Here is a 27,806-nt window from a genome sequence, read left to right as displayed (position 1 = left end):
AAACATTTTCCTGGTGGCCAGTTACTTTCTTATCTCTTTAGATTTGGGGATACTTTTTTTTAAAAAGGTGTTTTTTAATGTGCGGTCTTATTTCTTTTTCAAGGCACTGTCTGAAGCCTGTGGTCAGGAAATAACCACTAAGCAGATGCTGCCGATTGTATTGAAAATGGCAGGAGACCAAGTAGCAAATGTCCGTTTCAATGTGGCCAAATCTCTACAGAAAATTGGACCAATTCTAGATACCGAGTAAGATTTTTAATATTCTTTTTTAAAAAGTAGATTTAAATTTTCACCCCATGTAGGCAGAAATAGCTATAATTAGATTTGGTGATTTTCACATCACCTAAGATGTGGGTTAGGTTAAAGACAATAATAAAGTAATTGAACAACCAGTTTTGAGGGTGTCTGCTCTTTTATATTTAAGCTCTATACATGTGTAGACCATTGTCCAAAGGTAATTCTGCAGAGACTTAGAGAAATTATTTAGTACTTGTCAAGTTAATATTATAGGTGTTTTAAAATATTAAAAAAATTTTAAACTGTGAAAATTACCATAGAGTATAATATATATTACATACCATAAAGCATTTCTCTGGCTCAGAAGACTGCCTTTCACAAATAATGCTGTTGGATTTTAGTGCTTTGCAGGAGGAGGTTAAGCCGGTACTACAGAAGCTAGGCCAAGATGAAGACATGGATGTCAAGTATTTTGCACAGGAAGCCATAAGTGGTATGTCTGTTTCTGCCTTCCAGCTTTGGCTTGGGCTCACAGGATGTGAGTGGTGTTAAGTGGGCCAGGCGATGAGCACCTGGGCATGGGAGGGGGTGAGCTCCTGAAACACCGTCTCCTCTTTGAGTAGAACCTTCTTGGCCCACCACCAGGCAGGCCATTTTCTCAATTCCATATCTAAGGGCTGGGTAGGGAAATAATTCTTACTGGTAAGAACAGTGTTTTGTTTGGATTTGAATCAGTTTTTAAAGTTTTAACTTTGGATTAGCCTGACAGTAAGGAAGCTGACCACTGTGAGAAGCTATTAGTCTTGCACTTCGGGATCATTGTTGCTGCGCTGAATATTCGCGTACATAGTTCATGTACTTTCTGTACCACTAACTTGATTTTGTTTGGAATTTTCTAGTGCTTGCACTGGCATAACGAGGAACGAGGGGAAAGACTTTACTAAATTCTTATCACAGACTTCTAGTCAATGTGTTCTTGAACTGGGTGGAGAGAAAAAAAATGGAAAACCTTCAAGACCTCATCCGAGCAAATGGCAGCAACTTACAAGAAATCAAATTTCAGTGACTTGATTCTTTCTAAAGATGAAATGGCATTGTTTTTCACTTGTCTTCCTTGTTGGGATAATTTAAACTGTTCTTATTGTTTGTGACCAATTTCTGATACTTGGCACAGTCATTTCTTGACTGTTTCCTAATGATTTATTTAGCACTGTCTGGGCTCCTGCATCGTCATTGTTTAATCAGGTCCCAGCCTGTTTAATAGTCCACCAAGCCTGGACGGGTTTTGGACCCAGACATGGAACAGAGTGACTCTTTGGATGTTTACATGTATCTGTGTGTCTCCATTCCAAAGTTAAATGTACATGGTTTAGAATAACTTATTTTATAAGCACTCCACTTGGGAGACACACTGAGATTCAACTGTAGTGAAAGCCATATTCTCCTGGATAATGATGGTCCGTGTCAGTGCCTCACGCGAAGGAGGAATGTGGATGCTCAGGGTTCATGTGTTCATCGTTTTGGTTTTTATTTGCTCGATTGTGGCTGTAATCATGTCATCCAGAAACCTGAAATGCAGATACATCTTGCTCCTAATGTGTCGTGTTGAAACCTAACTCCATTTCTGCAGCTCCCCACTGTGACTGCGTTCAAAAATACTCCTCTTTCTCCCTGCTGAGATGCTTAAAATTTAGTGCCCCTGAGTAAGCAGTGGTTCCATGGTATGATTGTAGACTGCAGTTGCATCTCTAATGAGTAAAGGAACCAGTGGGACAGCACGGAGGATTTCCTGCTCCTTACCTGGTTCTGCTTCCAGCTGTGTGGACGTTTGGTTTTTGCTATTGCACAGTAATAGCTTTCCAAACGGAAGGTTCAGTATTTGTTTGGTATGGGTGATGCTGGAATCTTATCATTTGAAATGTTATTCTACTTTTACAGTAAAACCTCATTAATTCCTCCTGGAATTGATAATGACTTAAAGCTGAAGGGTTTGCTGAAGCAAATTAGTTGTATGTAAGGAAGCCTGATGTTTCTGAACTACTTAAACGCTCTTTAAAAAGCACCCTTTTCCCACTTGATATGCCTAGTTTCTAATCACTCTCATCAATTATATTAAAATACCGGCCACACCTTTATTTAGATACATTGAATTTGCTGTTTATACCTGATAGATATACACACATATTTAATGGAGGATTTAAGTATTTTTTCTTTTAAATTTATGAACAATTTTCACCTAATCAAACTTGCCTTGCACTAATGACTTTTTAATTAATGAGGTTTTATTGTAGCTTATTTTTCTCTCAGTGCATCTTGCTGAGTCTGAGTCTTGCTGTAGTCTGCTTGTTTCCATTTTGGTTTTCAAGTAGTTTCTTTCATTTATAGTCTCTTAAAGCCAGTGAGCCCTGTTGTGTTTTGTGAAGACACAGAGACTTCTAGGAAGCTTTGTACATTAAACCATTTCAGAAAACCAAGTTTGACCAAATACTTTAAAGTTTGTCTTACCTTAGAAAAGCGGAACATTTAAAATCAAAATTATCTGAGTGCATTTCAAACTGCCAAACTAGTTTATAGTAATTTTCTATTTTATTACTTCTGGGCTAAGGATTAAATATTTTCTTAGGCAAAAAAATCTTTTCTTTCCCTGAAGAAATCATTAATTATTATGCTGTAAACAATGTTTGTTTCATGGTTCTTTTTGTTTTTCTTTATTACCTGCAGTTAATGCTCATCTTCATTGAATTTCATATTTGAGAGACTGTTGTCTTGATTGAAACGAATTTACACAACCATGGCTTTCCTCTGGTTTGTGGACAGACTCTTCACTGGCCTTGTGGCCCTGCTGGGGAGCACTGTGCATTGACCTCCACCCTTAGATGTGGCAGAGGGGAGACTGTGACCCTTTCTTTCTCAGGCTTGGGGCAGGGAGCTCAGCAGGGCCCTGTGTTTTTGGGTCACCCTGTAGGGACTTCATTGTTTCTTCTGACTTCAACAATAGGGATCCATTTTGTTATTCTTCAGAGGAACTGTTCTTCGGCCCATAACTTGTCCTTTTCTCCATGTATTAGTTTTCTTGCCTTAATTTCACAGGAATGTAAGCTCCAGGAGCTCTGTAAGGGCTGGGGTTTTTGTTTTGTCTTCTGCTGTATCTGTACCACCAGCATCTGGGTCAGTGTCTGGTGTACATAGTAGGTGCTCAATAAAAATGTGTTCAGTGAATTTCCAAAACCTGTCTTCTGTTGTGTTGTGTGTGTGGAACAAGTCAGCCAAGGTACCAGACTATTCTCATTCTCCTGTTGACACAATAAAAGAATTCCACTGCTCTTATGTGGCCCTTCCCCAGTCCCCAATCTTAGGCAGCAGTTGTATTTGGATTGTACAGCGCCTGGAATAAACGCCGCCATAGATACCCATCTTAGGCAGTTTACAGCAGTTGTTTGATTAGAAAAGTGAAGCAGAGACATGTATACAGTGTTATGCCAATAAAAGTCTTATCAGGAGTGGAATTCATCTTAGTGTTGTGGGGTTTAACTTTCACAGGTTTAAGAGACAAGATCTTGTTTCTCTGTCTATGCTGTCGTGAAGATACGAACCTGAAGTGCATTTGGTTTCGTAAGCATAAACAGGTTAATGTATGGTTTCCAGCGTGACTGTTTCCAGTCATGTTGGCGCCCTCAGGTCACAGAAATCCCGCGGCTTGGCCACTATGATTCTAGGCCCTGGGGGTCTTTGCTGGACAGCACGTCCTGAATCAACAGAGACGGCAGCCTGACCTTTGAGCGGTCTTCTCCAAGCGGCCAAGATACTGCATGGACCTCCAGGGCAATCAGACATGTCATTCCTGACCCAGTGGTTGGGCTGTGGTAACGCTGGCTTGTTGGCAGTGTTGTTAATCGCTGCGTTGTCATGGAGTTAAAAATCTGGTTCTTCCCTGAGGAAATCACACTGGTCCCGTTGCCCTGGGGATGGCAGGGCAGAGTGGCCCAGCAAGTTGGGTGCTTGTCTCTCGCCTTTCACTTAAATTCCTCTGACGCTTGTTTTCCTTCCTGGCCTTCTGGTCTTAAAGCCTCCTTTCTAAGCACTGCCTGGTTACAGACTGGAGGGGGAAGGAGCGGTCACCTTGTTCTCTCTAGTTAACAATGAAGAGATTGTGGTCTGATGTTATGTAATTGCTTCTCTGGGATTCTCTCATACTCCTGTTTTCCATCCAGCTCCATGCTCTTCTTTCCCGTTCACTCACATGTCTCCAGTCTTTTTTTGTACCTAGAATAGTCTTAACTATTCCCCATTTGCCTCCATGAGCCTGCTTTTCCCAGGAAATTACATAATGTTCAGTTGAGATGGAAATCTTTCTGGAGGATGAAGAGATTTTAATTACTCATTGGGCAGAAAAGCCAAGTCATTTCTTTCTTCAGCGTTGTTGTCTTAAATTGATGTCAATTTTGCAAGGAGCCAAGTCTCTCCTGTCTGGCTGGGCTTCTGTAGGCTGTCAGTGACCCAGAGGTGGGGGAGCACCCGGCTGGCACCCTAGGCCCAGTAGGGTGGCTCTTCCCATGGCCCTTGAGGAAAAAGCACCTTCAGTCAGGTGCGGGGGTGGACCAGCTCCGTGCCCGGAGGCCTGTGTGCATCCCCATTGCAGGGCTGGCGCACCTGAGGGCCGTGGCGAGGAGGCGCAGGGGAGCTCCTGGGGACGCGGCCTGGCGGGGTCTGTTACCGTCTGCTGTCTGTGTCTCTAGCGATGGCCCAAAGGCTGAGGAAGCTAGATTTTCCTGTGAAGGACAGTGAAGAGCCCAGCGCCCCTGGGCCTGACAAGAACCACTTCCTGAGACCCAGAGAGCCTGGAGAGGACACGGGGAAGGTAAGTGCCCTCACGCCACGGGCCCGGGCCCCTCCGTCGCCTGGGCTGAGGTGTGTGGGTGGAGGGCAGCCAGCGCAGCCTGGGGCTGCTGCCAGAGGTGGCGAAGCCAGAGCTTTGAGCTCTCTCCCTGAGAGGACGGCGGAGTTCCGGGGACCAGGGGAGTCTGTTTTTATATATGTTACGTATATTTCTTGACCATTCTGGGAATGCCTTCTGAAGGGTGGGGTGGGCTTGCCAGCACCCTGCCACCCTGCCCCCAACGCAGAGGAGAGAGGTGGTTGGTAAAGAGTTGCTTATTGAAGCAGGCTGTTTCTACATACCTCCCAGAAGAGACTGTTCTTACTTGCTACAATTCATCTCAGGTAGTCACTTCCATTCAAGGAAAAAACCATTTACCATTTTACTGGGTAATAGTCTGAATGTTTTACTAGGCACCACCCCCCCCGCCCCCCCCGCCCCCCTGCTCCTTGACACCACTCTGAAGGACATGTGCCAAGTTCAAGTTCAGCAAAGTTGGTGCCAGCCAGTGCCCTGGGGCTGTTTGTGCGGAGGGTGACGTATGACTTACAGACTCCTTCAGAGAAGCAGCACAGTGGGGCTGGCTGCCATGTGCTGATGTCAGGCTGCGTTTAGTTTATCTGGAAGATAATGGTATTTTTGTACCCACTCCAGTGCGTTTGCTTGGTGACAGTTCTAACATCAAAACGTTTGTCTTACAAATCTTCATGCCCTTTCCTTCATGTTTTGTGAACTGCGGCCATGAGAATCTTTTGCTCTGGCCCAGGCCCTGAGCTACAACCTCATCTTTGAATGTTCTCCCCTTCCTGCCGTGTGCACCGCTCTCCCAGGGCCAGCGGCTCAGCTCTCCCTGCAGTGGCTGCCCCGACCCGGAGGCAGGGCTGAGGTGACAGTACCCTCAGCTGCAGCAGCCTTTGGTCCTTGCCTCTGTTTCACTGAACTTGGCCTCAGGGAAACTACCACGTCTGAATAACAGTTTCACATTTTTAAGCCTAAGCCACAGACTTCCTTGAGAAGGAGTTATATTTTCCTACACATTCAGGGTCCACTGACTATGCCATTAAACACATGGTTTGCCTGTGATCTGCTCGTGGACTAGTTGAGGCGACCCCTCTGTGGCAGACTTGCCAGGTCTGGAGGCGGCCCCTGATGGCCACAAGCTGGGGAAACAGCATTTGCTGCCATGTCCTGAACCCTGAAACTTGGTAACTGCAGACAGCTTGTCAGGCTCCCAGCAAAATCTCCCTTCGTCCTCGCAGCAGCCCTGTGTGGTGGGTGCTGGTGGCTCTGTTTCTTGGGTAGAGAACCTCCCCCCAACCCTGTCCTGTCTACTGGGTGTCTTTTCCAGCACTGGAGGCCCAGCTGTGCTCTGCTTCTGAGGCTCCAAATCAGTCAGCCCGGTAAAACCCCCTGTCCTGACTCAGGGAGCCTTCCCTGAGTCTGTCTCACTGAAGGAAATGGACTCCGGGTGAGATGGAAAGGGAATTGGCTGTTGCCAGGCAGAGCCCTGTGTGTCAGGGGCCAGCAGCCAAGTGAGTGATCCAGGAAGTCATCCAGTTGCAAACCAGAAATTGTTCTTAACCCCTCACTCACTGTCAGTGGCACGTAGCAGATTGGCCCATCTGCCCCCGGCGGGGTCGGGGTGAGCCCCGGCTACTGAGAGCCCTGGGAACTGCCTCCAGTGTCCACTGGCCTCTGGGCCCTGCGGGAACCGTTTCACAACCCGGGGCTTGGCCTGCCTCTTGACCCAAGACAGGATGGCCCCGTGGGACGAGGGCCAGTTCCTGCGCTGACGGGTGCCTGTTTGGGGCCTCCCAGACTGGCCCCTGGTGGCTGCTCTCTGCTGACAGAGCTGCCGACGGGCCTCTGTCAGGCGAGGGTTAACAGAGGATTTGTTTATTGAATTGCGAAGTAGCTGTCACATGATTTTAATCAAAACACCATTTCCCTGACAACAGTGATGTCAGTCTTGTTATTGCAGGAAGGAGCAGCTGTGAGGGACAGTCAGGCTCCACGCTGAGCCCAGGTTCAGAGACTCAGATCAAGTGAAGCATCATCTGTAGAGGTCGCAGGCATGGCCCCCCTGAACCTGCTGTCGTGCTCTCTCTGACTCGACAGCCTGTGCTGTGCAGACGCTGGCCAGAGCCCGGCCACCCTGTCTCCACTGACATTGCCCCTTCTGCACCCATTCTTCCTTCCACCCTTTTTTTTCCTTCTGGTTTTTCCAGTTCTCCTTATTTGCCCCAAGCTCAGCGTGTCATTCATTTGGGCCCCTAGGATCTCTGACCCCTGCCTCTGGCACCTGTCTCCCCTCTGTGTTTTAAACCAGCAGTTCTTGCCAGCTTGAGGTGGGGCCCTCCTGCTGCTCGGGAATCTTGGCTCCTTTGGAGCTTGCTTCCTGGAGGAGAGGGACAGCTTGTCCTGTCTTTTTCTCTCCCGAGAGCAGGTTGGGGGGCCTGGGTGCTGCCTGAGGGTCTCCAGGGCAGTTCTGAGGAGCTCGGCTGGGGACGTCTAAAGGGAAGGAGCTCCTCAAGGAAGGGCCAACCTTAGGGTAGGAGGTTGGTTTTCTTGAGCCCAGAATGATGAGAGAAGGCCTGCATCCAATCTGGAGATCAGGGCCCAGGGAGGGGGGCAGCAGACCACTGCCACAGAGCAGTGTCCTCAGGGCCTGCCGCCTCTCCACACCTCTCTCAGGGGTGGGGACTGAGCAGCTGTCTCTGCAGAGAAAGACTGTGGGCCCTCCAGCCCTCCTGTATCCAGAAGCTCAGTCTTAAAAATTGGAGACGGAGGAGAAAAGCCTTCTAGGTGGGATATGGATTCTCACAGCTGTTCTTTTATCTGTGGTACCCATGCTTAGAATTCATCACTGAAAGGAGAAATCCTAGGCAAAGTTCTTGGTTCTTTGTATTTTTTTTTTTTGGTTTGTTTAGATATTTTTGGCTGTGCTGGGTCTTGGTTGCTGCACGAGCTTTTCTACAGTTGCGATGAGTGGAGGTTACTTTTCGTTGCGGTGCACAGGCACCTCATTGCCGTGGCTTCCCTTGTGAGGCACGGCTTCTGGGGCCTGTGGGCTCAGTAGTCGCGGCTCCTGGGCTCTAGAGCACAGGCTCAACAAGTTGTGAGGCCCGGCTTAGTTGCTCCACAGCACGTGGGATCTTCCCAGACCAGGGATCAAGCCCACGTCTCCTGCATTGGCAGGCAGATTATTTACCCCTGAGCCACCAGGGAAGTCCTGTTCGGAATAGGGCACCTCAAATCTGTGACAAGATTTCATTGGCACCAAACAACTATTTTCTATGTTGAGTGCTGGGATGATCAGGAGTTAAATGGAAACAAGAGGTAGAAGTGACAAGCCATTGAAGGGATCTGGGAGTCTTCTGAGTGCTTCCTTGTTGGAGGGCAGGGCTAGGCCAGGCTGCACTTGAACCCCCCAGTAAAGCGGTTGTTGAGTCAGCTCATCTGTGTTTAGGAGTCACCGTTGGGATAATGAGCCTTTGCAGTGATTTGCCCAGGTTAGCAGTAGGGCTGGGAATAGTTCCAGGGGCCAAGGACCCAGCCAGGGGAACTTTGCTGCTTCCCAAGCTGTCCCTGGCAGAGAATGGATAGATTCCACCTGACTGGAGGGTCTTAGTGGCCAAGTGACCGCTCCAGGGAGTGGGCAGGGAGGCTGGACCCCATTCTCCCACACTTGCTCCTGGATGGGCCCTTCTTGCCCAGCCCTTTTGTCCCTGAAGTCTCCTCCAGCTTCTTGGCTGGCGCAGGGGCCTGCTGAACATCGGGGCTTCTCTAGTGACCAGGGGACAGTTCTAGTAGGCCCCAAACTGGAACCTGAGCCGCCGGCTGGTCTGTGAACTCGGGGTCCCACAGTGGGGCGTGCTTCAGGGAGAGCCCTGGGGGGCTTTCCCTCAGTTCAGTTGCATCCCACCCCCGCCCCCCAACTGTGGGTGATCCCAGTGTGGTGACGCGCTTCCTCCTCAGGGTCAGGGCTCCCAGTCAGGCCCCCTTTTGGTATCTCAGGCCCCGTTTGTTCCCTCATCTCTGGGGCGTGAAGAGAAAGACTGAGTCAGAAGCTTTCAGAGCCTGCCCAACAGGGAGGCCGACAACATCTCCCTCTGAGAGGCCGGATCCCCGACACCTCTTTCTTGGGGCCCAGACTCCCTGAGCTCTCCGCACCACCAGCTCGCAGGGCTGCGGCTGCAGCGGGGCGTCCACCCCTCCTGGGCAATGCCCTCTCCTGCACCCGGGTTCCTCACTCAGCGGCTCAGCCCGGCACCGGCTTCTCCTGGGCTGCAGACCAGCTCTGAGTCAGCGCACCTAGGAAAGTCCCCTGGAAATTTACACAAAGGGAGCTTTCAGTGTTCCCTCAGGGTATTTGCAACTGTCAGTCCAGAGGAGCTCAGCTGGGCCAGCGGACTGGCATACCTGGGGCAGAAAGGCGTATCAGTTGAGCGGCTGGAGGCACGCGCCAGCTTCGCGCTCTGCTGACCTGGCTTTGGGGCATGGCCTCGGTTGTCTGCCACTGATGTCTGAGGTGACATCCCCCTCGCTTCAGTCGGGACCCACATCTTTCTCCCAAGGGACCCTCCAAAGGATGAGCCATGAACAATATCCTATCCCTCCAGAGCTGCTCCACCCTGTCATTTCATTTTTTAAAAGATTCTTACTGGAGTGTAGAGGACTTCCGTGTAGCTCAAATGGTAAAGAATCTACCTGCAATGCAGGAGACCCGGGTTCAATCCCTGGCTCGGAAAGCTCCTCTGGAGAAGGGAATGGCAGTCCACTCCAGAATTCTTGCCCGGAGAATCCCATGGACAGAAGAGCCTGGAGGGGTACAGTCCATGGGGTCACAGAGTCAGACACGACTGAACGTTACGTGCCAGACACGCCCGTTGATTTGCAATGTTGTGTTAGTTCCACGTGTTCTGTCATTTCTGTGAAGTGGTATCACTGGGACCAAATGAAAAGGGCAGAGTGGCTGCCGCCTGTGCAGGTGACACGTGTCTTGTAGCGATGTAGTACCCAGAGTTCAGTGCACAAAGCCTAGAACTTCCTCCCGTGGTGTCCTGGGGCTGCCGGCAGAGCAGGGGGCACTCTTGCTTTCAGGATCCACCCAGGGAGGGGTGGGAACACTCAGAAGCGTGAGTCCTGCTGCTGCTGAGTCGCTTCGTCGACTCTTTGTGACCCCGTGGACTGCAGCCCGCCAGGCTCCTCTGTCCGTGGGATTCTCTAGGCAAGAATACTGGAGTGGGTTGCCATTTCTTCCTCCAGGGGATCTTCTTGACCCAGGAGTTGAACCCAGGTCTCCCGCACTGCAGGCAGATTCTTTACCACTGAGCCACTACCAGGAGGGTAACTGAAGAGTGTTAGGGGTTGCAGACAGAGATGCTAGTGCTCTAAGTCGGGGGTTAGAAACCCCTCTGGCCCCACAAACGGGCCTCGGTGGGTCCGGGAAGCAACTCCTCTCCTGAAATTGTCTGTCTCAAGTTGTGTATATGTATGTTTGCTTGTTGCTCAGAAGAGGATCCAGAGCCTTTTATCAGCATGTCAGAGGCATCTGTGAAACCTGTTTAAGAACTAGTGGAGTAGAAAAGAACAGATGGTCAACAGAACCCTGGGTGGGACCCTGACTGGCCGTGATGGAGGGGGACTCTAGTGAGGAGCACTGCAGATGCTGCCTTGCTTTGGAGGTGGGAGCACTCTTGACAAGCTTTAGACCCCAGAGGTCCGGTGTCTGGAGCTCAGGGTGCCCTTGCCCCTTGCACTGAGCTTCTGGCTCATCAAGGCCACAGAACCAAGATTCTGCTTGTGAAGGTCAAGGGCTTGACTGGGGGCTAGAGTTCCGGCCAGTCTCTGCTGGCAGGGCTGTTATTTTTGCCTGTACCCTGGACACTGGAGTTGTTTTTGGCAACACAAAATCAAGAGGATGGAGAAATTTGGTGGGAAAGGGTAAAGTTTGCAAAACATCGTTGCTGAAATTGAGTGCTTTCCTTCAGAAAAAGAAAAAAAAAAAAAGCAGTTGAAACAGTGTTACTGAATTCTTGGGTAGCCAGACAGAGATTAAGAGCCATTTGGGAGCAGGACTGAGTTGCCTGTAGGTGGTGCTGGGACAGCAGGGTGGTCAGTGGGCAGGCTCTGCTCTCTTTCGCCCTTGGCTGTCTCCTCCAGGTGCCGCCCTCCCCCACCCCCCACCAGGGCCAGCGGGTGACCCCTCAGTTTGGGAGCTGTCTCAGTGCTGTAGCATGACTCAACTGGAATGGTCTGAGTGAAACCAAATCTTAAATTTGCTGCCAGAAAGTAGCATTTTTTTTTCCTCTGCTTTTAATTTGGCCACACCTCACGCAAGTGGGATCTTAGTTTCCTGACCAAGGATCAACCCTGTGCCCCCTACATGGAGTCTTAACCACTGAACGGCCAGGGAAATCCCCAGAAAGTGGGATTTAATACTGCCCTTTCACTTGGGGTCCAGCACTGAAACAAGTGCCGAGTGAGTGAGAGTGCCCCAAATGCCTCAGCAAATGGGTTCTCCAGCTCCCGTGGGCACTGAGCTGGTTCCTATCGGGAGGGGGACCATAGCCTGTGTGTGTGTCTGGTCCCATGGGCAGGGGGGCCGTAGTGTATGTGTTCTGCAGAGATGTGCCATCCTGAGTAAGTGCCAGTGTCCCCTTGCCCTGCAGCTTGCTTGTCCCGGGGCGGGGGGAGCCCGAGCTCCCCCTCCCGCTGCAGAGACCCTCGCCTGGCTCCCTCTCTGCGTCCATCAGTGAGTGCCGGTGGCAACATCGCCCCCCCTGCACCCCAACCCGTGTGCAGACTGCAGTCGGCTGTGCTCTGGCCAGCGTTCTCCAGCACTACCGTGTGCTTGGGTGACTTCAGAGCAAGGTATTATTTACCCTGCTGACGTCAATGAGAACATATTATCCACTGTCCTTCTCTGCAGCCTGAAATGAGCACCAGAGCTCAGGGAACACAGCCACCATCCATACTTTTCAAAATTCCACCCAAGGCCTGACGAGGGAATCGCTCTGCTTCACCCGCCTGCCATTCAGATCACCCGGGCTCTTAGAAAACAAGTTGTTTTTATTTTAATTCAAGAGGGTTGGAAAGGTAGAAACAGTACATTTTCCTTGCAGAAAATTACCCCATTTAAATTACGTTTGATACAAAGATCATTTATTAAACTGTATTTTAAGCAATTTTCTAACATTGAGTGACAGGTTACATTTTGATTTTTTTCACATTGGAGCTATTATGATTTGCACTCAAAATACCAAAGCTATTGAACTCACCATTTTTTCTTAGTAATTAAAAAAAAAAGCACACAGAAAAAATAACTACAATTAGATTAATTTTATCAAAAGTAACTCTTTCACAAAACCAAACATCCAGCAAAGACCACCCTCCTCCCTTCAGAAATAAGCAAATAATTTTGCCCTTTCTACAAAGTGCAAATATCTCTATCACTTTTGTTTTCTAAATTGCAACCCCAAAGAGAAGCAAACCTCCTTTCTCTGTGGTTCTTTTGCCTTCAGAGATTTTGGTGGAGGCAGATTTCTTTTGCCATCAATAGTGGGATGATATCACCACATGAATTTCCTTGACTGAGCAAATCTTGAACAGATAAGCATCTCACAGCCCCTAGCAAGACCCAGTTATCTGTATTTGCTAATGTAACATTATTCCAATCTGGGGTCACATTTTTCCAGGATGTTATTTTGTACTTCTATTTTTAAAGCTTCTCCCTACCCACCCACTTTGCCTCTGAAGACAGAAGTATTCAAAGTATGTTATTTTTTTAACTCTATGGGCCTTCACTGTAAATATGCTCCACCCCCCTCCTCAGGACTGTACTGAGCTCCTGATTCTTTTCTAAGCAGGACCCTTTCTTGGGGTTGAGTCTGTTCGTCTGCAATGGTGGCTAAAGCTGTGCAATTGGATCCCTTGGCATCAAGAAAGGGTGTGTCCTATTACCAGCTTCTGCAGGAAATTATTTTATTTTGGGAGATGGAGAAACGAGGCATCTCTGACATGAGCCTGAGCATCTGCAGTTAACTGGACACTGAAAGACGGCTCCTGTGGGCTCTCCGTCTCCCTGGGCCTTGCTCATGCATGGCTGTTAACTGGAGGGCAGCCCTTCCACCAAAGCCAGGCAGCAGTCGATTGGGAATAAGGTTTCAGGGACAATGTCACATTTATTCAGTGCTTAACCAACATGGGGCTTTGCTTATATAGCTGTTTACTCGTGAGATGCCTCAACTGCTACTGAGGAGGGAAGAGCGTCCCAAGAGCCTCCCTCAGCTCCTCTACTCCTGAGCTCTGTGGCTTGGACGTCAGTCTTCACAGAGCTTTGGTTTCCTCAGCCGTAAAAAATGAGGACTAACTGCTCAACTAATTTCATAGTACTGCTGTGAGGAATTAGCAGAGATCACTTGTGAAAGTGCTGGGTAAATCAATGAACAGATAGAAGCTACTGCTCCTTTTCGACAGATGAGCTGAGTGCCTGGCAGGAACCAGCAAACCTACCCTGACTGTGGGCAGCGCTGCTGCGTCTTTCTCAATCTCTGCAACAGCAGGTGCATGACTCTGCCCAATGTGTTGAAATCTGCATATGAGATGTGGGCAAGATGGTGGTATAACTAGGGCAGCTGTGAGTCTTCTGGAATCAGCCAGGCCACCTTCATGGGGAGGAGCAGTGAAACAAAGATGGGAGGGGCACTGTGAGGCCAGGGTCTCGGGGTCCAGGGTCTGGGGGGTGCTGGGGAAGGCCAGCCTGGGTCCCCTCACGCCTTCCAGGGGCCACGGGCTGACAGCGCTCCGTCATCAGCCTCCTCCCTGGGACCACAGGCCAGGGACCGCCGCACTACCAAACCTGTTAGAAGGGATATGCGGATTTGTTAAATTCTTTTGGTCCCAGTTTAGAAAGAGGCAGATGACACCGTTCTTGTCTTCCACACATCACTCTGAAGACAAGTTCTAGAAAAACTTCCAGAAGCAATAAAATGATCAAAGATCCCTGTCTGTACAGTGACTCCAACTTACTACCTGTTCTCCAGGTTTTACCTTTGATTTCTAGGCACAAAGAGACCGAGTGGCTCGCGTGGCTTCCGAGGAGGCAGTAGAAGCAGACCAGTTTAGGGGTCCAGGTGCAGCCAAGGTCAGCCCCGAACAGACTCCGCCACTGCTCACGGGACCAATGTTGTCAAAAGACCCTACGTATTGTCTCAAAGGAGAACAAATGTGAAAAATTAGCTGGAGTGAGATTTCTCTTAAGCCAACTGAAGTGTGACTCCTCATACAGGCTTTTAAATGTGATTGTGGCTAGAAAATTCTGACCCCAACACAGAACCCAGTATTAACCTGGGGCTTGACTGCGGCTGGGAGGACCCTGCCAGGGAAAGCATTCACCTCCTCACGTCCACACGTGGTAACTGCTCGCACCTGAGCAGGGCCTCTTTTTGACCACTACGCACTTGGACCCCTGACCGGCCAGAGCCAAGGCGGCTGCTTTTTACCTCCCTTTCGTATCTGGTTGGCCAGCCAGTCACGCTTCAGCTGTGATCACACCCTTCTTCCCAACTCTGGTAATTAGGCAGAATTCATTTCTCTAAGACCCACCCTTTCAGGCAGAGAGGAAACGGCCAGTGCCGCCACGAGAGGGCGCCACTCCCTCCCCGGCAGGGCGCGGGCCCCCCGTCCCTCAGCGGCTCCCGCCAGCCCCAGCAGACTGGCTCAGGCACAGCTCCGACGCTGAGGGCGAAGGGGACGCCGACTGTCTGTCCTTGGAGGTCTGACGCGGGGAGGGAGGAGCCCTTCAGCTCCGTCTCCTCGTCCTCCTTGACGGGCCCCTCATGTGGAGACTGGAGGATGGCTGGCGTGGAGAACCTTCCTCCTCCTCCTCTGTTCCCAAGGCGGCAGCAAGGTGGCGGGGAGGATGGGGCGTCCGTCGCCGTTTCGGGAGGGCCCTCCACCCGCGCCTGCTGTGCTAACGTGCTCTGTTTGCCTTACAGGGACCCGCATATCAGCTGCACGTAAATACTAGAGACACATTTCCCCAATTGGACACTGCAGAAATAGTGCTTTTTCTCCCAAAGTATAGACTAATATCCCGGATTTAAAAGAGAAAGCATAAACGAAAATAAAGTACCACACATATTGCACTTTTTGCTGAATGAAGTTTTTACCTCACGTTCGTCTCACCAAAGTGTCTTCAGAGGAGCCTGGTTTACAAGAGGGTGATGCTGCTAATGGTTATCATACAGTAGTGTACACACACTGGTGTGAGACAGACTGCAAAGGCGTCGTTTCAGAGTACCTCTCTTATAAAAAGAGTAGTACAAGCCTTCTTAGTGTTACTTTAGTATTTGTGAAGAGAAAACAGCTTGGAGGCTCACACAGGTCACTAGTCAGGGGACAGAGCAAAGGAGATAGTCAGATGGGGGTGGGAAAATGCCTGACTGAACAACAGAACCAGCCTCCTCTCACCAGCTTACATTTCAGAGAATACAGATCGTTATGGAATTTATTGATTTCTGCTTGAAATAAATGAGAGAAGCAAACAGGAGCTTACAACACAGTCCAGCAGGATGGGTCATGCTCCTCGCCTGCGGTCTGCGGTCTGAACAGACCCGGGCACTGCTGGGTGCTCCCCAGAGCCTACCTCTGGGGCCGTGACACTCCCAGAGCCTCTGCTGCCTCATCCGTCAGCCCAGTGGTCCTGCCGGAGCACCCAGCTTTCCTGGGCTCAGCGGCTCATGGCCTGGTCTGCAACTCTGCCATCCTAGGGACTCTGAAATGAGAGGCCCCCGTCTTCAATCCGGAAGGCATTTAATTTCATAAATATTATAGCACTTCTGTAGAACATTTTGGGAAAACATCCTTCAGTCTAAACAAATCAAGCTTGTTTTACAACTGGCTTATTTTGCAAAAACTTAGAACAGATTAGAGATCTTAATGAAAGGATCTCTTAGACGATGTTGCCTATTTCACAAAATCATCCATCTTAAGCATGAGGAGGAATAAACAATTCGTAGAAGGAGCCTACTTCCTTCTTGGGTTTCTGCTGCGTCTTATCCAATCACAAAAACAAGTCCTCCAAACCGCCCTCCCGTGCTCACACCGAGTCCAGCCCCGAGCAGAGTGCCTGCGGAGCATCACCAGCACTGAACCCCTAGACCCTGCACGCTTCTCCTCGCCTGCCCTGGACACACACTACAGAGGAAAGGCACCTTAAGGGTGTTTTCTAGATGCAGCATCAGTGTAGTATCTCTCTTCTCTGTGCTTTAAGGGAGATGCTTTGTGCTTACGCGTTCATCTGCTCACAGGACAAGCCATTCTAAGGGACAGAGACGAGAGTCTTTGTACATAATACTGAATTTGTATCACTTGGATCTTACGGTCCCAATGACAGATTACTCATTATTTCTAGGTTACACAGTCAACTAGCTGTGGCATCTTTTTCACGTACTCTGAAGACTGAATTGTAAGGGTTCAGTTGTACGAGTAATATATGTTTGGCAGATGAATCTGTTCAAATGGTTAACACATCTGTGGTCTTCTGAATATTGCTGTAATACTTGAACATTTCATTACACGTCAAAACTCTAAGGAAATTAAGGATGTGATTCCCACATGGTGGAAAACAAATTCTGAAGTGACTTTGGATTTAGCGTTGACGTAAATGGAAAACTGTTGGTTTCTACAGAAAAGAAATTGTTAAAGCGTGATCTGGGGGAGGGGAAAGGCACAGCACTACCACTTCACATGGGAGATAAAGTTCATTTTTCCTCGTCCTTAAAATTTCTAAGCCCTATATGAAACTGTCCAAATATACAAAGCTCAATAAACAACTAGCAACACCTAGTGTAAAGTCAAAGTAGTTATTACATTTTTAAAAGAGACACGAGGTTCCCTACAGACCAACTGCCCCAAACCGGAAGTCTCCACAGAAGACCGTGCGGGAAGAGCCCGTCTTCCCCGGCCCGGGGCTGCTGCTCTCGACCGATTCTTGATTTCTCGCCCCTGGTCTCCACTGCCGCGTGTCTCTCGGTTCCACAGGTGACATCTTTGGGAGCTCTCAGGACACTCTGACACTCTGGAACCCAGGGACCTTCCAAGGAGGTGTGTCACCCACGCTCAGACGGAGGTGGCCGCCGGTCTCAGGGGTCAGTGCCCGCTGTTCCGAAGTGGACCCTGAAACAGAGCTCAGGCTCTACCGTTTTGAGTGATCTCGGGAACACCATGCATCAGCAGCTCAGAACTTAACGATTCAGCGACAAAATACAACTTTATTTCCTGTGCATCAGTTTCAATATGTATTCTTGATTTGCCTTTGAGGAACATGCTGTTGCTTGTTTCAGTGAAAAATATATTGCCTTTTTTTTTTTTTGCCTGCATATAATGGCACATATTTTTTTTCCTGCTTTCACCGAGGTTTCCCTTGATGAACTGATGTAGTTCTGTGTAAAACCTAGGTCTGGATGTTTTTTTCTTATTAAACTTTTGTTGGTGCCTCCAGAGCTGAGAGCTCGGTCCACTTGACCTAAGGGCATGAGCTGCAGCCGACAACCACGTTCCAGCACTTGCCACAGAAAACCACGGTGGGACAGAGCCAGCAGGAGGCGACACCTGGCTGGCCGGCCCTCCAATTCCAGTTGGGTGACTTGACTTCTTCCCCATTAGGGAGAGGGCGGGAAAACGAGCTTTCAAGTTTAAAAGGCTGGAATGAAAATAGAAAGACAACACTCTTTTCACCCAACCCGCCTCACTTCCTGTGAAGCTGAGGTTAATTTACCAGGACGTAGCCGCTGTGCTGTGGGTCCACGGCTTCCAGCATTTCACAATCAAAGAGTCCGGGGAACTCGGAGAGCGCCAGAGGGTCGTAGCCGGAGGGGGCCTCCTGTAGTCCTGAGCTCCTGGGACAGTCCGGCCCGTCCATGCTACTCTGCGGGGTTCCATCCGCGGGGTACTGACCGGGAGTGGGGTGCTCGGGCTCCGGGGTGGCCGCGCCCGGCAGCTCACAAGTCTGATAGAACTGTAAGGGGGCCGGGGCACCCCCCGACGGTGGCGGCGGGGGCGGCGGGGCCCCGCGGGCCCCCGGCGAGGCGGGCAGCGGCTGCAGCCGCATCTCGGGGTATGGGCTGAGGAAGGGGCTGAACGGCATGTGCTCGGAAGCCGGCTCCAGGACGGGGCTCAGGGGCTGGGTCAGGCTGAAAGGCGGCGGCGGCTGGGAGGGCTGCGGCGGCGTCTCCTGGTGGGGAAGGGGCTGTGGGTACGAGCTCTCTGCTATCTGCATCTGATTAAAATATGCCTGCAGCTGGGACTGTTTCTGGAGGAAGAGCCGCTTCTGCTGGAGTCTAAGTTGGCAATACCAAAAGAAAGAAGTTTAGGTCTTCTTCAGTGACGGCAATTCTAACGTAAATCCAGTATCAGTCATTAGCGTCCGTCCTCCCACTTCTCTCTTTCCCAAGGCAGGAAAAAAACAAAAAAACAAAAAACGGGGGTAGGAACCAGTCATGTTTGGTTTCTTAAACCCTGTCTTATTTTTTGTCCCTCAATTCTGGCTCATCCCTCCGTGCTCAAGTGAACACAGTGAATTCCTTTTCTCTAAGACCCTTGGGTTTTTCCTCCCTTTGAAGCAAGGGGCTCACTCCCCATCGTCGGGTTCTGAGGCGGGGGTGGGCCTCTGGAGGACCATGGATTAGGGGATGTCTACCTTGCTTAGCTGGTAAAGAATCCGCCTGCAATCTGGGAGACCTGGGTTCGATCCCTGGGTTGGGGAGATCCCCTGGAGAAGGGAATGACAACCCACTCCAGTACTCTGGCCTGGAGAATTGCATGGACTGTATAGTCCATGGGGTCGCAAAGAGTCGGACACGACTGAGAGACTTTTACTTTCACCTTGGCTGAGATGCTTCTACTAGGGAGGCCGGACAGCACCTATTACTACAAGGGAGGCTGGAAGCCTCCTTTCCAGTAAAACCCACTTAAACTGCATTAGCCCCCAGGTCCTGAATGCTTAGGCTTATTCACAGACCAGAGGGGAAACACCAGGAGAAAATGAAAACAAAGCAGGCTTAGGGCTGCTCTTCTCTGACAGGCCTATATTCCACGGACAGTGGAACATCCGAATTAGCATATGGAAACCTGTTGTCCTGGTACAGGGAAATTTTAGAGGGAAGGACAACGCACCCAGCTGAAGTCCGCCACAAAGAAAGGGACCTCTCCGGCCGACCACCGTCTCTCACCTATGTTCTTGCAGCTGCTGTTCCAGGCTCCGTGGCGGTTCTTTGCAATAAAGCTGACAGGTGTTCTGGGCTTTTGACAGAAGGCTGGGCTTCTAGAAGAGCAGAAAAAATACAAGCATGACATGTTGTCATCTAGGACACAGTCATCAGCCTGTACTTCTGCCTGGAGGATGAAGCCACGTGAGTCCTCCAGAAGCTGCAGGCTGCAGGGACTGACGCTTGCTCGCTGAGAGCACGGGAGAGCCTGGGAGAGCATTGCGTCAGCAGGCCTGGGTGGTCTCAGTTCCAACCTGCTTTACTTTCCTGTCTCTAAAGTCCTCCAGGACCAGGAGGTTCATGGAGACTAAGAACAATGAGAAAAGTGGAGTTAAGTCTCTAGCAAAGGCACCTACTGAATGAGCAAATGATTCATTCTTTGTGGGATCTAATATTTTCAAGCACCAACAGAGAGCTTATGGTACCTTTTTGCTAAGTATTAAGAGGCATAAGGGCTTCCTGGGTGGCACTAGCAGTAAAGAAACTGCCTGCCAATGCAGGAGAGACGTCAGAGATCCAGGTTCGATCCCTGGATCAGGAAGATCCCCTGGAGGAGGGCATGGCAACCCTCTCCAACATTCTTGCCTGGAGAATCCCATGGACAGAGGATTCTGGTGGTCCAGGGTCACAATGAGTCGTGACTGAAACGACGTAGCATGCACGTAAGAGGTGTAAAACAGAAGCAAAGAAGCCAGAGTTCCCTTCCCTGCTGCTCAGTGGCAGTACCCTTTCCAGGGGTCTGAGGACAAGCCTTTTTCTGCTGCCAAGATAGAGCATAAGGCTAAGTTTGAACATGTTTCTAGAAACTACAAATGCAGAGTCAGACCTGCTTGCCTATAAAGGAATTAAGCAGCTACCCAAAATAAATACCAAGCAAAATAGGTTCCTGCTGTGCAGAGAGGCAGAGTGGGGATGATCACGGTGAGCCGGAGCGACAAGGGGGAGGAGGATCCCACCTGGAGTCGGTGCTGCAGGTACTGGGCCTCCAGGCTGTGGCGCTGGGAGAGCTGCGGGTGTGCGCTGCCCCCGGGGAGCGCAGACACGCTCTTCTGCTGTGGAGGCGCTTCCTCCTGGGGAGCGAGGGGGGGGGACACACTTTCAGTTTCCCACGTGGGAGAAAGTTTCAAATCTGAGTGAAAGCACCTTGGCAAATGTCCAAGGGGAACTCCAGCTCTGTTAAGACTTAATCCTCAAGGTTTTTATGTAACCAGTAGGCTGAGGGTCAATCACTTTGCAGAAGAGGAATATGGGCTTCCCCAGATGGCTTAGTGGGGAAGAATCCACTGGCCGATGCAGGAAATGTAGGTTTAGTCCCTGGGTCGGGAAGATCCCCTGGAGGAGAAGTGGCAACCCACTCCAGTGTTCTTGCCTGGAGAATCCCATGGACAGAGCAGCCTGGTGGGCTACAGTCCACGGGGTCGCAGAGTCAGACTCGACTGAGCGACTGAACAACAGGATGAATGCATGCTGTTTGCCCGCAGTAAACGATGACCGAGTCAGGACAGGAGCAAAGGCCCCTGCCATCACCAGCAGTTTATTCCCTTCATGTGGCCATCAAACGCACTAATATTTTTGATGTACTGAACATGGGCTCACATAAAATGAATTACATAAACAGCCATATTTTTTTGTACTTTTAGCACAAATAACTCACAATATTTAATGAAGTGATATCACATCAAAAATAAATGTCAATAAGCTTCTCATTTATGTTATTACTGGTAATCTCTGTGTGTGTGTGTGCGTGTGAACGTGCATGGTGGAGGGAGGGAGTTCCAGGGAGACTAAGAGGGAATCCATATAGAATCTGTGCGATGAACTGAGCAGAGCATGAGTGTCTAGGCTTCCATGTGGTACTGACCACCTGGGCCAGTGGGGGTGGGCCTACCCAGCTTGTCAGGCAGACAACAGCTACCCAGAAAGCTTTCAGGCTGCAGGCTTTCCAAAAGGACGTGTCTGCTCCAGGAGGAGGAAATCCTCGGCATGAAATGACACACCTTTAGGACAGACTCATGCCTCGTTCTCACACAGCCATGGGGGCAGGGCCCAGAGCACCCACCTGCGGGCAACTGCTGGCCAGGTCCTGGAGCTGAGCGGCGGGAGAGGCCAGGCTGGGGTCTGCCTCTGAGCCCATCTGCTCATAAAGCAGCTGCACTTTGTTCAACTCTAGGATTCCTTTGGTTCTAGCCAGATTCTGAAGGTGTTGTCTAAATGCTACAATTCCTGAAAGAAAGAAGAGTGGCCAAATGGTTTAAATAGAACACAAGGCCTTTCAAGTGAGCACAGGTATGAAGCCAACATGGCAAGGGACCCCATGGAGTCCCACAGAAGCGCCCAGGGCCAGCGGAGAGCGCACCTTGGGTGAGGGAGGTGTCCGACGCCCGGCGGCCCTCTCTGAAGCTCACTGGAGACCTATTGTGGGCCTCGCGCTTCTGGGCGCTCAGGGCCTGCATGGCGGGGTTGGCAGGTCTCAGGCTCACGAAGGGAGATGTCATGCGCGGTGAGGGCGGGTTGGCTAACATCATGTCCTTGAGGGAAGGGTTGTCCTCAAGAAAGTGCAGGTCCCTCTGAACAGACCCCATATCATACTCAGAGTCTACACTGTCAAGGGAGGGATTGTCACTCATGGAGAAAATTTTCCCTTGAAGAGAAAAAAAACAAAACAAAACACCAAGATCACCACCAATACACAGCATCTTCTTGGAACATGGAATACAAAGCATGCATGGCTACCATGTCTTCCACCTCCAACCAAAATGTTTTTTCAAAACTTTTTTACATGTCAACTGAATCTTGTGTGGGAAAACACTTCCAGAATTTGGGACTGTACAATCTTTGCCATTCCAGAAGAGCCAGAGTCCTTGATGCGCTACGTAGCTCTTGGATGAGTCCCAGGAGTTGGGTGTGGGGGTAGGGGGCAGCTCACAGACATTCCAGTTTAATCTCTGTGAGTTGCTGAGCAGGCCTAATCTCAACTCCTGCTGAATGCTGTCCACAAAGGAACAGGACACAAACCACATTCCAGGAACTGGCTGGTATCACTACTATCTCTTGCAGCAGACAACACAGGATGCTGCAGAGACTCCCTCGGTGCTTACTAGAAATCATACCTGAACCAGGCACCACGACCAGCTGATTGGTCACTTCCGACAGCGTGTGCCGCCTCTGCCCGCCGCGTGTGGACTGGAAGGCGTCGAAGGCCTGACTGGGGTCTTCCTCGGCTTCGCCTTCGGTCTCCAGCCCTTCATCGATGGAGGTCTCCATCATGTTGCTCGGCAGGGACTGGCACCCCTTCCTCGCCAGGATGGGAGGCACAGGGTCCAGGAGACAGCCGTTTACCTACATGTCAGGGGCAGAGGGATGCGAGAGGAAGCATCAGTTGCTGCGACATTTGAAAAATCCGCAAAGGCAAAAATGTCAAGAGACCTGCGGCCAATCAGAAATTAAGTAAAATATTAAAAATGTCCATATTTGTTACCAATGCCAACTGTGTAGACTAGAAGTTATGGCAAGTCCACTGCAGCACTAAGAGACACAAGCCCGCTATGTCCCAAACTGGCGCTGCCTCCCAGGTTTCTCTGAGTCATCATTATTACAATAAACAATTTTTTTTAGTGGTTTCCAGATGAATAGGGCATATTAGCTTGAAGCCTACCAGTTATTATTTTTAAGAAGGGAAATGAAGAGGGGGAAGATGAGATTAAAAAACATTCTACTGCATGGCTCATCGCTAAGAAAAGAGGAGTCATCAGCATTCTTCTAATTTCCAACCACAAAACATACAGGAAGGCTCCAGATATTTATGTTCAGAATCTAAGTACCTGCACATTTGATTTAGTCTTCACCTGGGTCTATGGACCCCAGGAATGGAAAAAAGAATTCTTTAAAGATGTACATAACACAAAAAGGAGTGAAAAAAAAAAAAAATCCAAATGGCAACTGGCCAAGCCTTCCATTATAGAATAACAAATGACTCACAGGCCTGGAATTCCAGCAGAGGTTAACGAGCACCAAGGCTCTGAATTCTCTTTCCTCCAGCAATATACTGGGTATCCACGCTTCCTACCCCAAGGGGAAGAGCTCAGCACAGCTCCTGAGTGAGAACTCTGCCCGCCTCTGCAGTTGCCAAGCAAACCACCTCGAGGCGGGCAGGAACGCACACAAAGGGGAGTTGTGGTTTCAGTTCTGGCTGTAAAAGCCCCAGTGAGGAGACAATTATTTACCTCATTACCTTAACCATTCCCCTGTGGACACCAATCCAGCTTTCTCCTGTGAATAGCTGCTCAGGAGCAGCCAGGCGCGACACTGCGTTCCCAGCAGCACTTTCACCTGGAATACACCCGCGAGAGCTATTGTTTCCTCTGGAAGCAGGAGAGGCTCATGTATGTGAGAGGGGACGTGGAATTGACTGTGCCAGATGCAGGCAACTTTCCTCTTATGGCAACCACTCGGGAGGCGCTGTGAGGCCCTTTATTTGGAGAGGGAGATGGGTGACTCAGATGGTTGTTTGCTTGGGGGAAGGGACAGTTATTCCATAAAAAACTGTTCTGGGGCTAGAGCCATTACTAGGATAAGGCGGCTAATGCACTACAAGGTTTTAAAGTGACAAGTGGTCGTTCAAAGTGAAGGATGACAGATGCTCTTTCCTAGACCGAGACAGATCATGGCACTAGGAAACAACAGCTCTGAATGCTGGCCAGCAGCAATCAGGCCCGCCTTCCCCCTTCCCCAGACGAGTGTTTCCTTTTCAGGACAGGACTTCAAAATACAGTGTGAGTGGAAGGTACATTTTCCAATAAAGTGCTTTTGCCTTTCCTTAAACTCGATCAATCACTTCACTCTGCTAAGAGACCTCACATGCAGTAGGTAGCCTACACGTAGGAGTCAGACTCTCAGAAACTCCACCCCTAACTAATAACACCCCTGAGCTTACCACAAATACAAGATTCTAGTACAGGAGATTGGTAGACTGTTACAGACTGAATGTTCGGATCTCCCCTTAAATTTACCCCCTAACTGGGGTTAAGGGAAGCCCTAACCCCAGGGTGACTGTATTTGGAGATGGAGTCTCTAGAGAAATGTAATTAAATCAGGTCTTAAGAGTGGGGCCCTGATCTGGTAGGATTAGTGTCCTTACACAAAGTGACCCTAGAAAACTCTTTCTATATATATAAGAGCATAGAGGAAAGGCCATGGAAGGACATGAGAAGGCAGTCCTCTACCAGTCAGGAAGAGCCCTTACCAGAAATCACCACAACCTTGATCCTGAACTTCCAGCCTCCAACAACTATTACGAAAATAATCTTCTGTTGTCTAAGCCACCCAGCTTGTGGCATTTTGCATGGCAGCCTGTGCTAACACAGCAGACTAATGCATAGTACAGCCAGTGAGTCTGGAGGCTGGAACATGCCTTATTTAATTCATATCTTAAGTGCCTGGCAAGTTTGTCATATATTGAAGAGGATTAAACCTCAGCTCTTATTAGGCAAGTTGCTTAACTTCTATAAAGCTCATTTTTTTCCCACTTGTAAAATGAGAGTAAAGTTTTCCAGGAGGGATAACTAAAGCATTGTATATATTATCATCATTTCTTGACTGAAGCTAATACTTTATAACAATAAAATTGTTTAAAGCATGAGAATAAAGCAACCTTTTCTTTTGAAGCATTTTTACCCTCTTGAGGCAAATTAAAATAAACAAATAACCAGGTAAGGAAGGAAAGAACTGGATAACCCCAATTCTGGAAATTTATCCTCAGGAAAGAACTGGATAACCCCAATTCTGGAAATTTATCCCAGGAAATAATCAAAGCTAGTCAAAAATTTAGACACAGGGATATTCATATCCCTGAAGCATATATAAGGCAGCAAAAAAAAAAAAAAAAAAAAAATTAAAGTACTTGGTGTTTAAAAATAGGGGAGTAGTTAAATATGGGTACATCTAATATAAGGCAGTTGTTAAATATAACCCATGCTTTCAAACATGATTTCATGGTATGGAAAAAAAATGCCCATGATATATTATGTAAAAGCAGGTTTGAAATTATATATAATAGAATAAGATTTTGTTTTAACAAGACTACCTACGTGCTGAGTCACCCTATACTCATCCACCCACCCATCCATCTATCTATCCATCTATAACATACTCTAAGGAAACATGTCAAAAATGGGCTTACCTTTGTTTTGGGTAGGGGGATTATGAGTAAGTTAATTTTTTCCTTTATCCCTCTCTGAATTTTCTGTGTGTGATTCTGATTGATATTTTTTCATTATAAACTTAAAAATTCAAATTCAGAGGAATTTCTCCCCTTGACTAAGTCTTAGAGGTTAAAACTATTAAAGGTTTTGACGATCTTTTTTAGACTCTGTCTCATGTGTGCTACCTTTATAATTAAAATATTAAAAATGTCAATAGATGTGGAACAGCTCTACTTCACAGTTTCACAGTTTCCTTCCACTCTCCAGCTATGAAGATGGTAACTTGGAAAATCCTTTTATTATAACCTCTAATAAAATGTTAAAAGTATCTGTGCGTGTGTGTGGGTAAAGTCCATTATCCCCCAGAAACTCTCAAAAAAGAAAGACTAACCCTTTAGGCTTGCTCTGCCCCCTCTATGGGCCTCTGTGCTTCCCAGGGGTCGTGGTGACTGCTCAGAGTTGGATGACTGTCTCAGAAAGGTGCTATCTTTTGCAGCAATCCCAAACCCATGTTTCCACACAGACTCCCTGAAGGATTTTACTGACAGTTTTAAGTTGAAGTTGAAAACTTCCGGAAGGGAAAGAGGTGAAACCTCCGAGAGGCGCAGTACCTGCCACCAACTGCGAGCAGAAATGATGGAGCAACACATCAGTTACTCGGCATCTTCGAGACGACAAACAGGCACTGGAGTGAGGGGTACGAAGCCAGACCAGCGACAAAGGGCCGGTATCTCTGTCGGAAGGTTTTGCGTGTGCGCTTATTTATGGGCCCAGAGAGAGAGGTGCTAGAGAGGCGAGAGGCACAGAGAGCACCGCTGACATAAATGAAACGCTCCACAAATAAGACAGCAGAAAGCTACGGCCTGGCCAGGCGCCAGGGTGGCCCTGTCAGTGTGGGTGGCCAGTTCCAGCGTGGCATTGCTCTTCCTACAAATGCAAATATGCCATCTAGCTTCTGTCTATATCTTTCACAAAATCATTCATTTCCTGTCTGTTTCCTGGTTACGGTAACAATCACAAGCTTTAAAAATAGCCTGCCCTATATAATACGGCAGACAGTGCCCAATCTGTGTTTCGGGCCTGATGCCCTTACAGCCAAGCTTTCAGCACACTGCATTTTAATTTTTTCAAGGGAATTAGATTTTAAAAATAAATGAATCACGTTGTCCCAATTTATGTCTAAATTTCCGGGTGGGAATGTAACAGCAGTTTATGAGGATCTGAACATGCTAGGCAACCGCAGGCAGAGGAAACAGACCGTCCACAGGAAGTGGCCTTGTCCTCAGGGACACGGATGCTAACTCCTCGTGGTCGGGAACCCAGCTTAACACCTGCTTATGGCAGCCTAGCTTCAGGCTGTCTTGATTACGCTCTAGCTGAACTCATTACTTACCTTCCGAATCAGCTCTACCTCTGTTTCAGAAAAGGGCATTCACCTTCCTGATCCTCAAGGCTCATAATGCTGTCCTTGGTTTGGACTTCTAACAGTCTATCAATTTTATCTGTGCAATCTCGTTTATACCCTCGTCTCTTGTCCAGTTTCACGGGAACCATGTAGCTCAGTCTCTTATCAATCTCCCCTGGCACATGCTCTAACCTTCCACTGTCCTTGTCACCAGAATCTCTCCCACTCAAGGCAGGCTATGGACATTTCCAAGATTATTTCTGAAGTACAACATGGATCATGGTGCTTCCTTATCAAAAAATCTTCAGTTGTTTCCTGGAGAAATCCATCTGAGAAAAACTCCCCTGATAATACTGAAACATGTCCCCATGCTGAGAGCCTCAGACTAGAGAGAGTCTATCCCTTGGCTTTGCCATTCAAGGCAGGCTATTTGTCTTTATTTTGTACGACTCCCCTTCACAGGCCCGCTCCCTCAGCCATGCTGAGCTCCGGCTCTGACCTGTAGGGATGGGGCTTTCCTGACATTTCCCCTCCACTGAGAGAGCCAGCACACCCTCGTTTCCATCCATCCTGATTTTGTCTCTTAATTCCCAGCTCTGACAGTTAAATCAAAGACATTACTGATCAAACTGGAACTGTCTCCTAGTCTTGCAGCATTTTAATCTTTGTCTCTTTAAGGGACCAATTAGGTATCAATTTATTCAGTTCTCGGCATCACTGCCGTTAGTTATGCATCATGTCTCTTCTGCTAGACTACAGACTTTGAGGCAGAATTAATGTCTGAGTCATCTTTTTATTACCTAATGAGGCTAAAA

General features: G+C 48.9%; 2 protein-coding genes across 8 annotated transcripts in view; one reads left to right on the top strand and one right to left on the bottom strand.

Annotated features, from left to right (window-relative positions):
* PPP2R1B (protein phosphatase 2 scaffold subunit Abeta) overlaps positions 1–16,041 on the top strand; it is a 36,130-nt gene extending 20,089 nt beyond the window's left edge. Inside the window, exons 13-17 of one of the 4 annotated variants that reach the window (XM_070803394.1) lie at positions 104–246; positions 639–730; positions 4,974–5,095; positions 14,181–14,261; positions 15,115–16,041. In XM_070803394.1, the coding sequence (XP_070659495.1) occupies positions 104–246; positions 639–730; positions 4,974–5,095; positions 14,181–14,261; positions 15,115–15,222 (546 nt within the window). In that variant the 3' untranslated portion in view covers positions 15,223–16,041. Of the gene's footprint in view, positions 1–103; positions 247–638; positions 731–1,136; positions 3,466–4,973; positions 5,096–14,160 lie in introns of those variants that run through there. The other 3 variants (XM_019974772.2, XM_019974775.2, XM_019974774.2) reach the window with 3 other exon arrangements.
* The window catches only part of SIK2 (salt inducible kinase 2), a 129,987-nt gene continuing 114,350 nt past the window's right edge, over positions 12,170–27,806 (bottom strand). Inside the window, exons 10-15 of one of the 4 annotated variants that reach the window (XM_019974770.2) lie at positions 22,497–22,725; positions 21,743–22,027; positions 21,446–21,609; positions 20,343–20,456; positions 19,351–19,442; positions 12,170–18,459 (exon numbers count right to left, since the gene is read on the bottom strand). In XM_019974770.2, the coding sequence (XP_019830329.2) occupies positions 17,889–18,459; positions 19,351–19,442; positions 20,343–20,456; positions 21,446–21,609; positions 21,743–22,027; positions 22,497–22,725 (1,455 nt within the window). In that variant the 3' untranslated portion in view covers positions 12,170–17,888. Of the gene's footprint in view, positions 18,564–19,294; positions 19,443–20,342; positions 20,457–21,445; positions 21,610–21,742; positions 22,028–22,496; positions 22,726–27,806 lie in introns of all 4 variants that reach the window. The other 3 variants (XM_070803392.1, XM_019974771.2, XR_011570818.1) reach the window with 3 other exon arrangements.

This window comes from Bos indicus, chromosome 15, assembly GCF_029378745.1.
Source record: "Bos indicus isolate NIAB-ARS_2022 breed Sahiwal x Tharparkar chromosome 15, NIAB-ARS_B.indTharparkar_mat_pri_1.0, whole genome shotgun sequence".
Classification (NCBI taxonomy): Eukaryota; Metazoa; Chordata; class Mammalia; order Artiodactyla; family Bovidae; genus Bos; species Bos indicus.
This window is presented reverse-complemented; position numbering and strand designations above follow the sequence as displayed.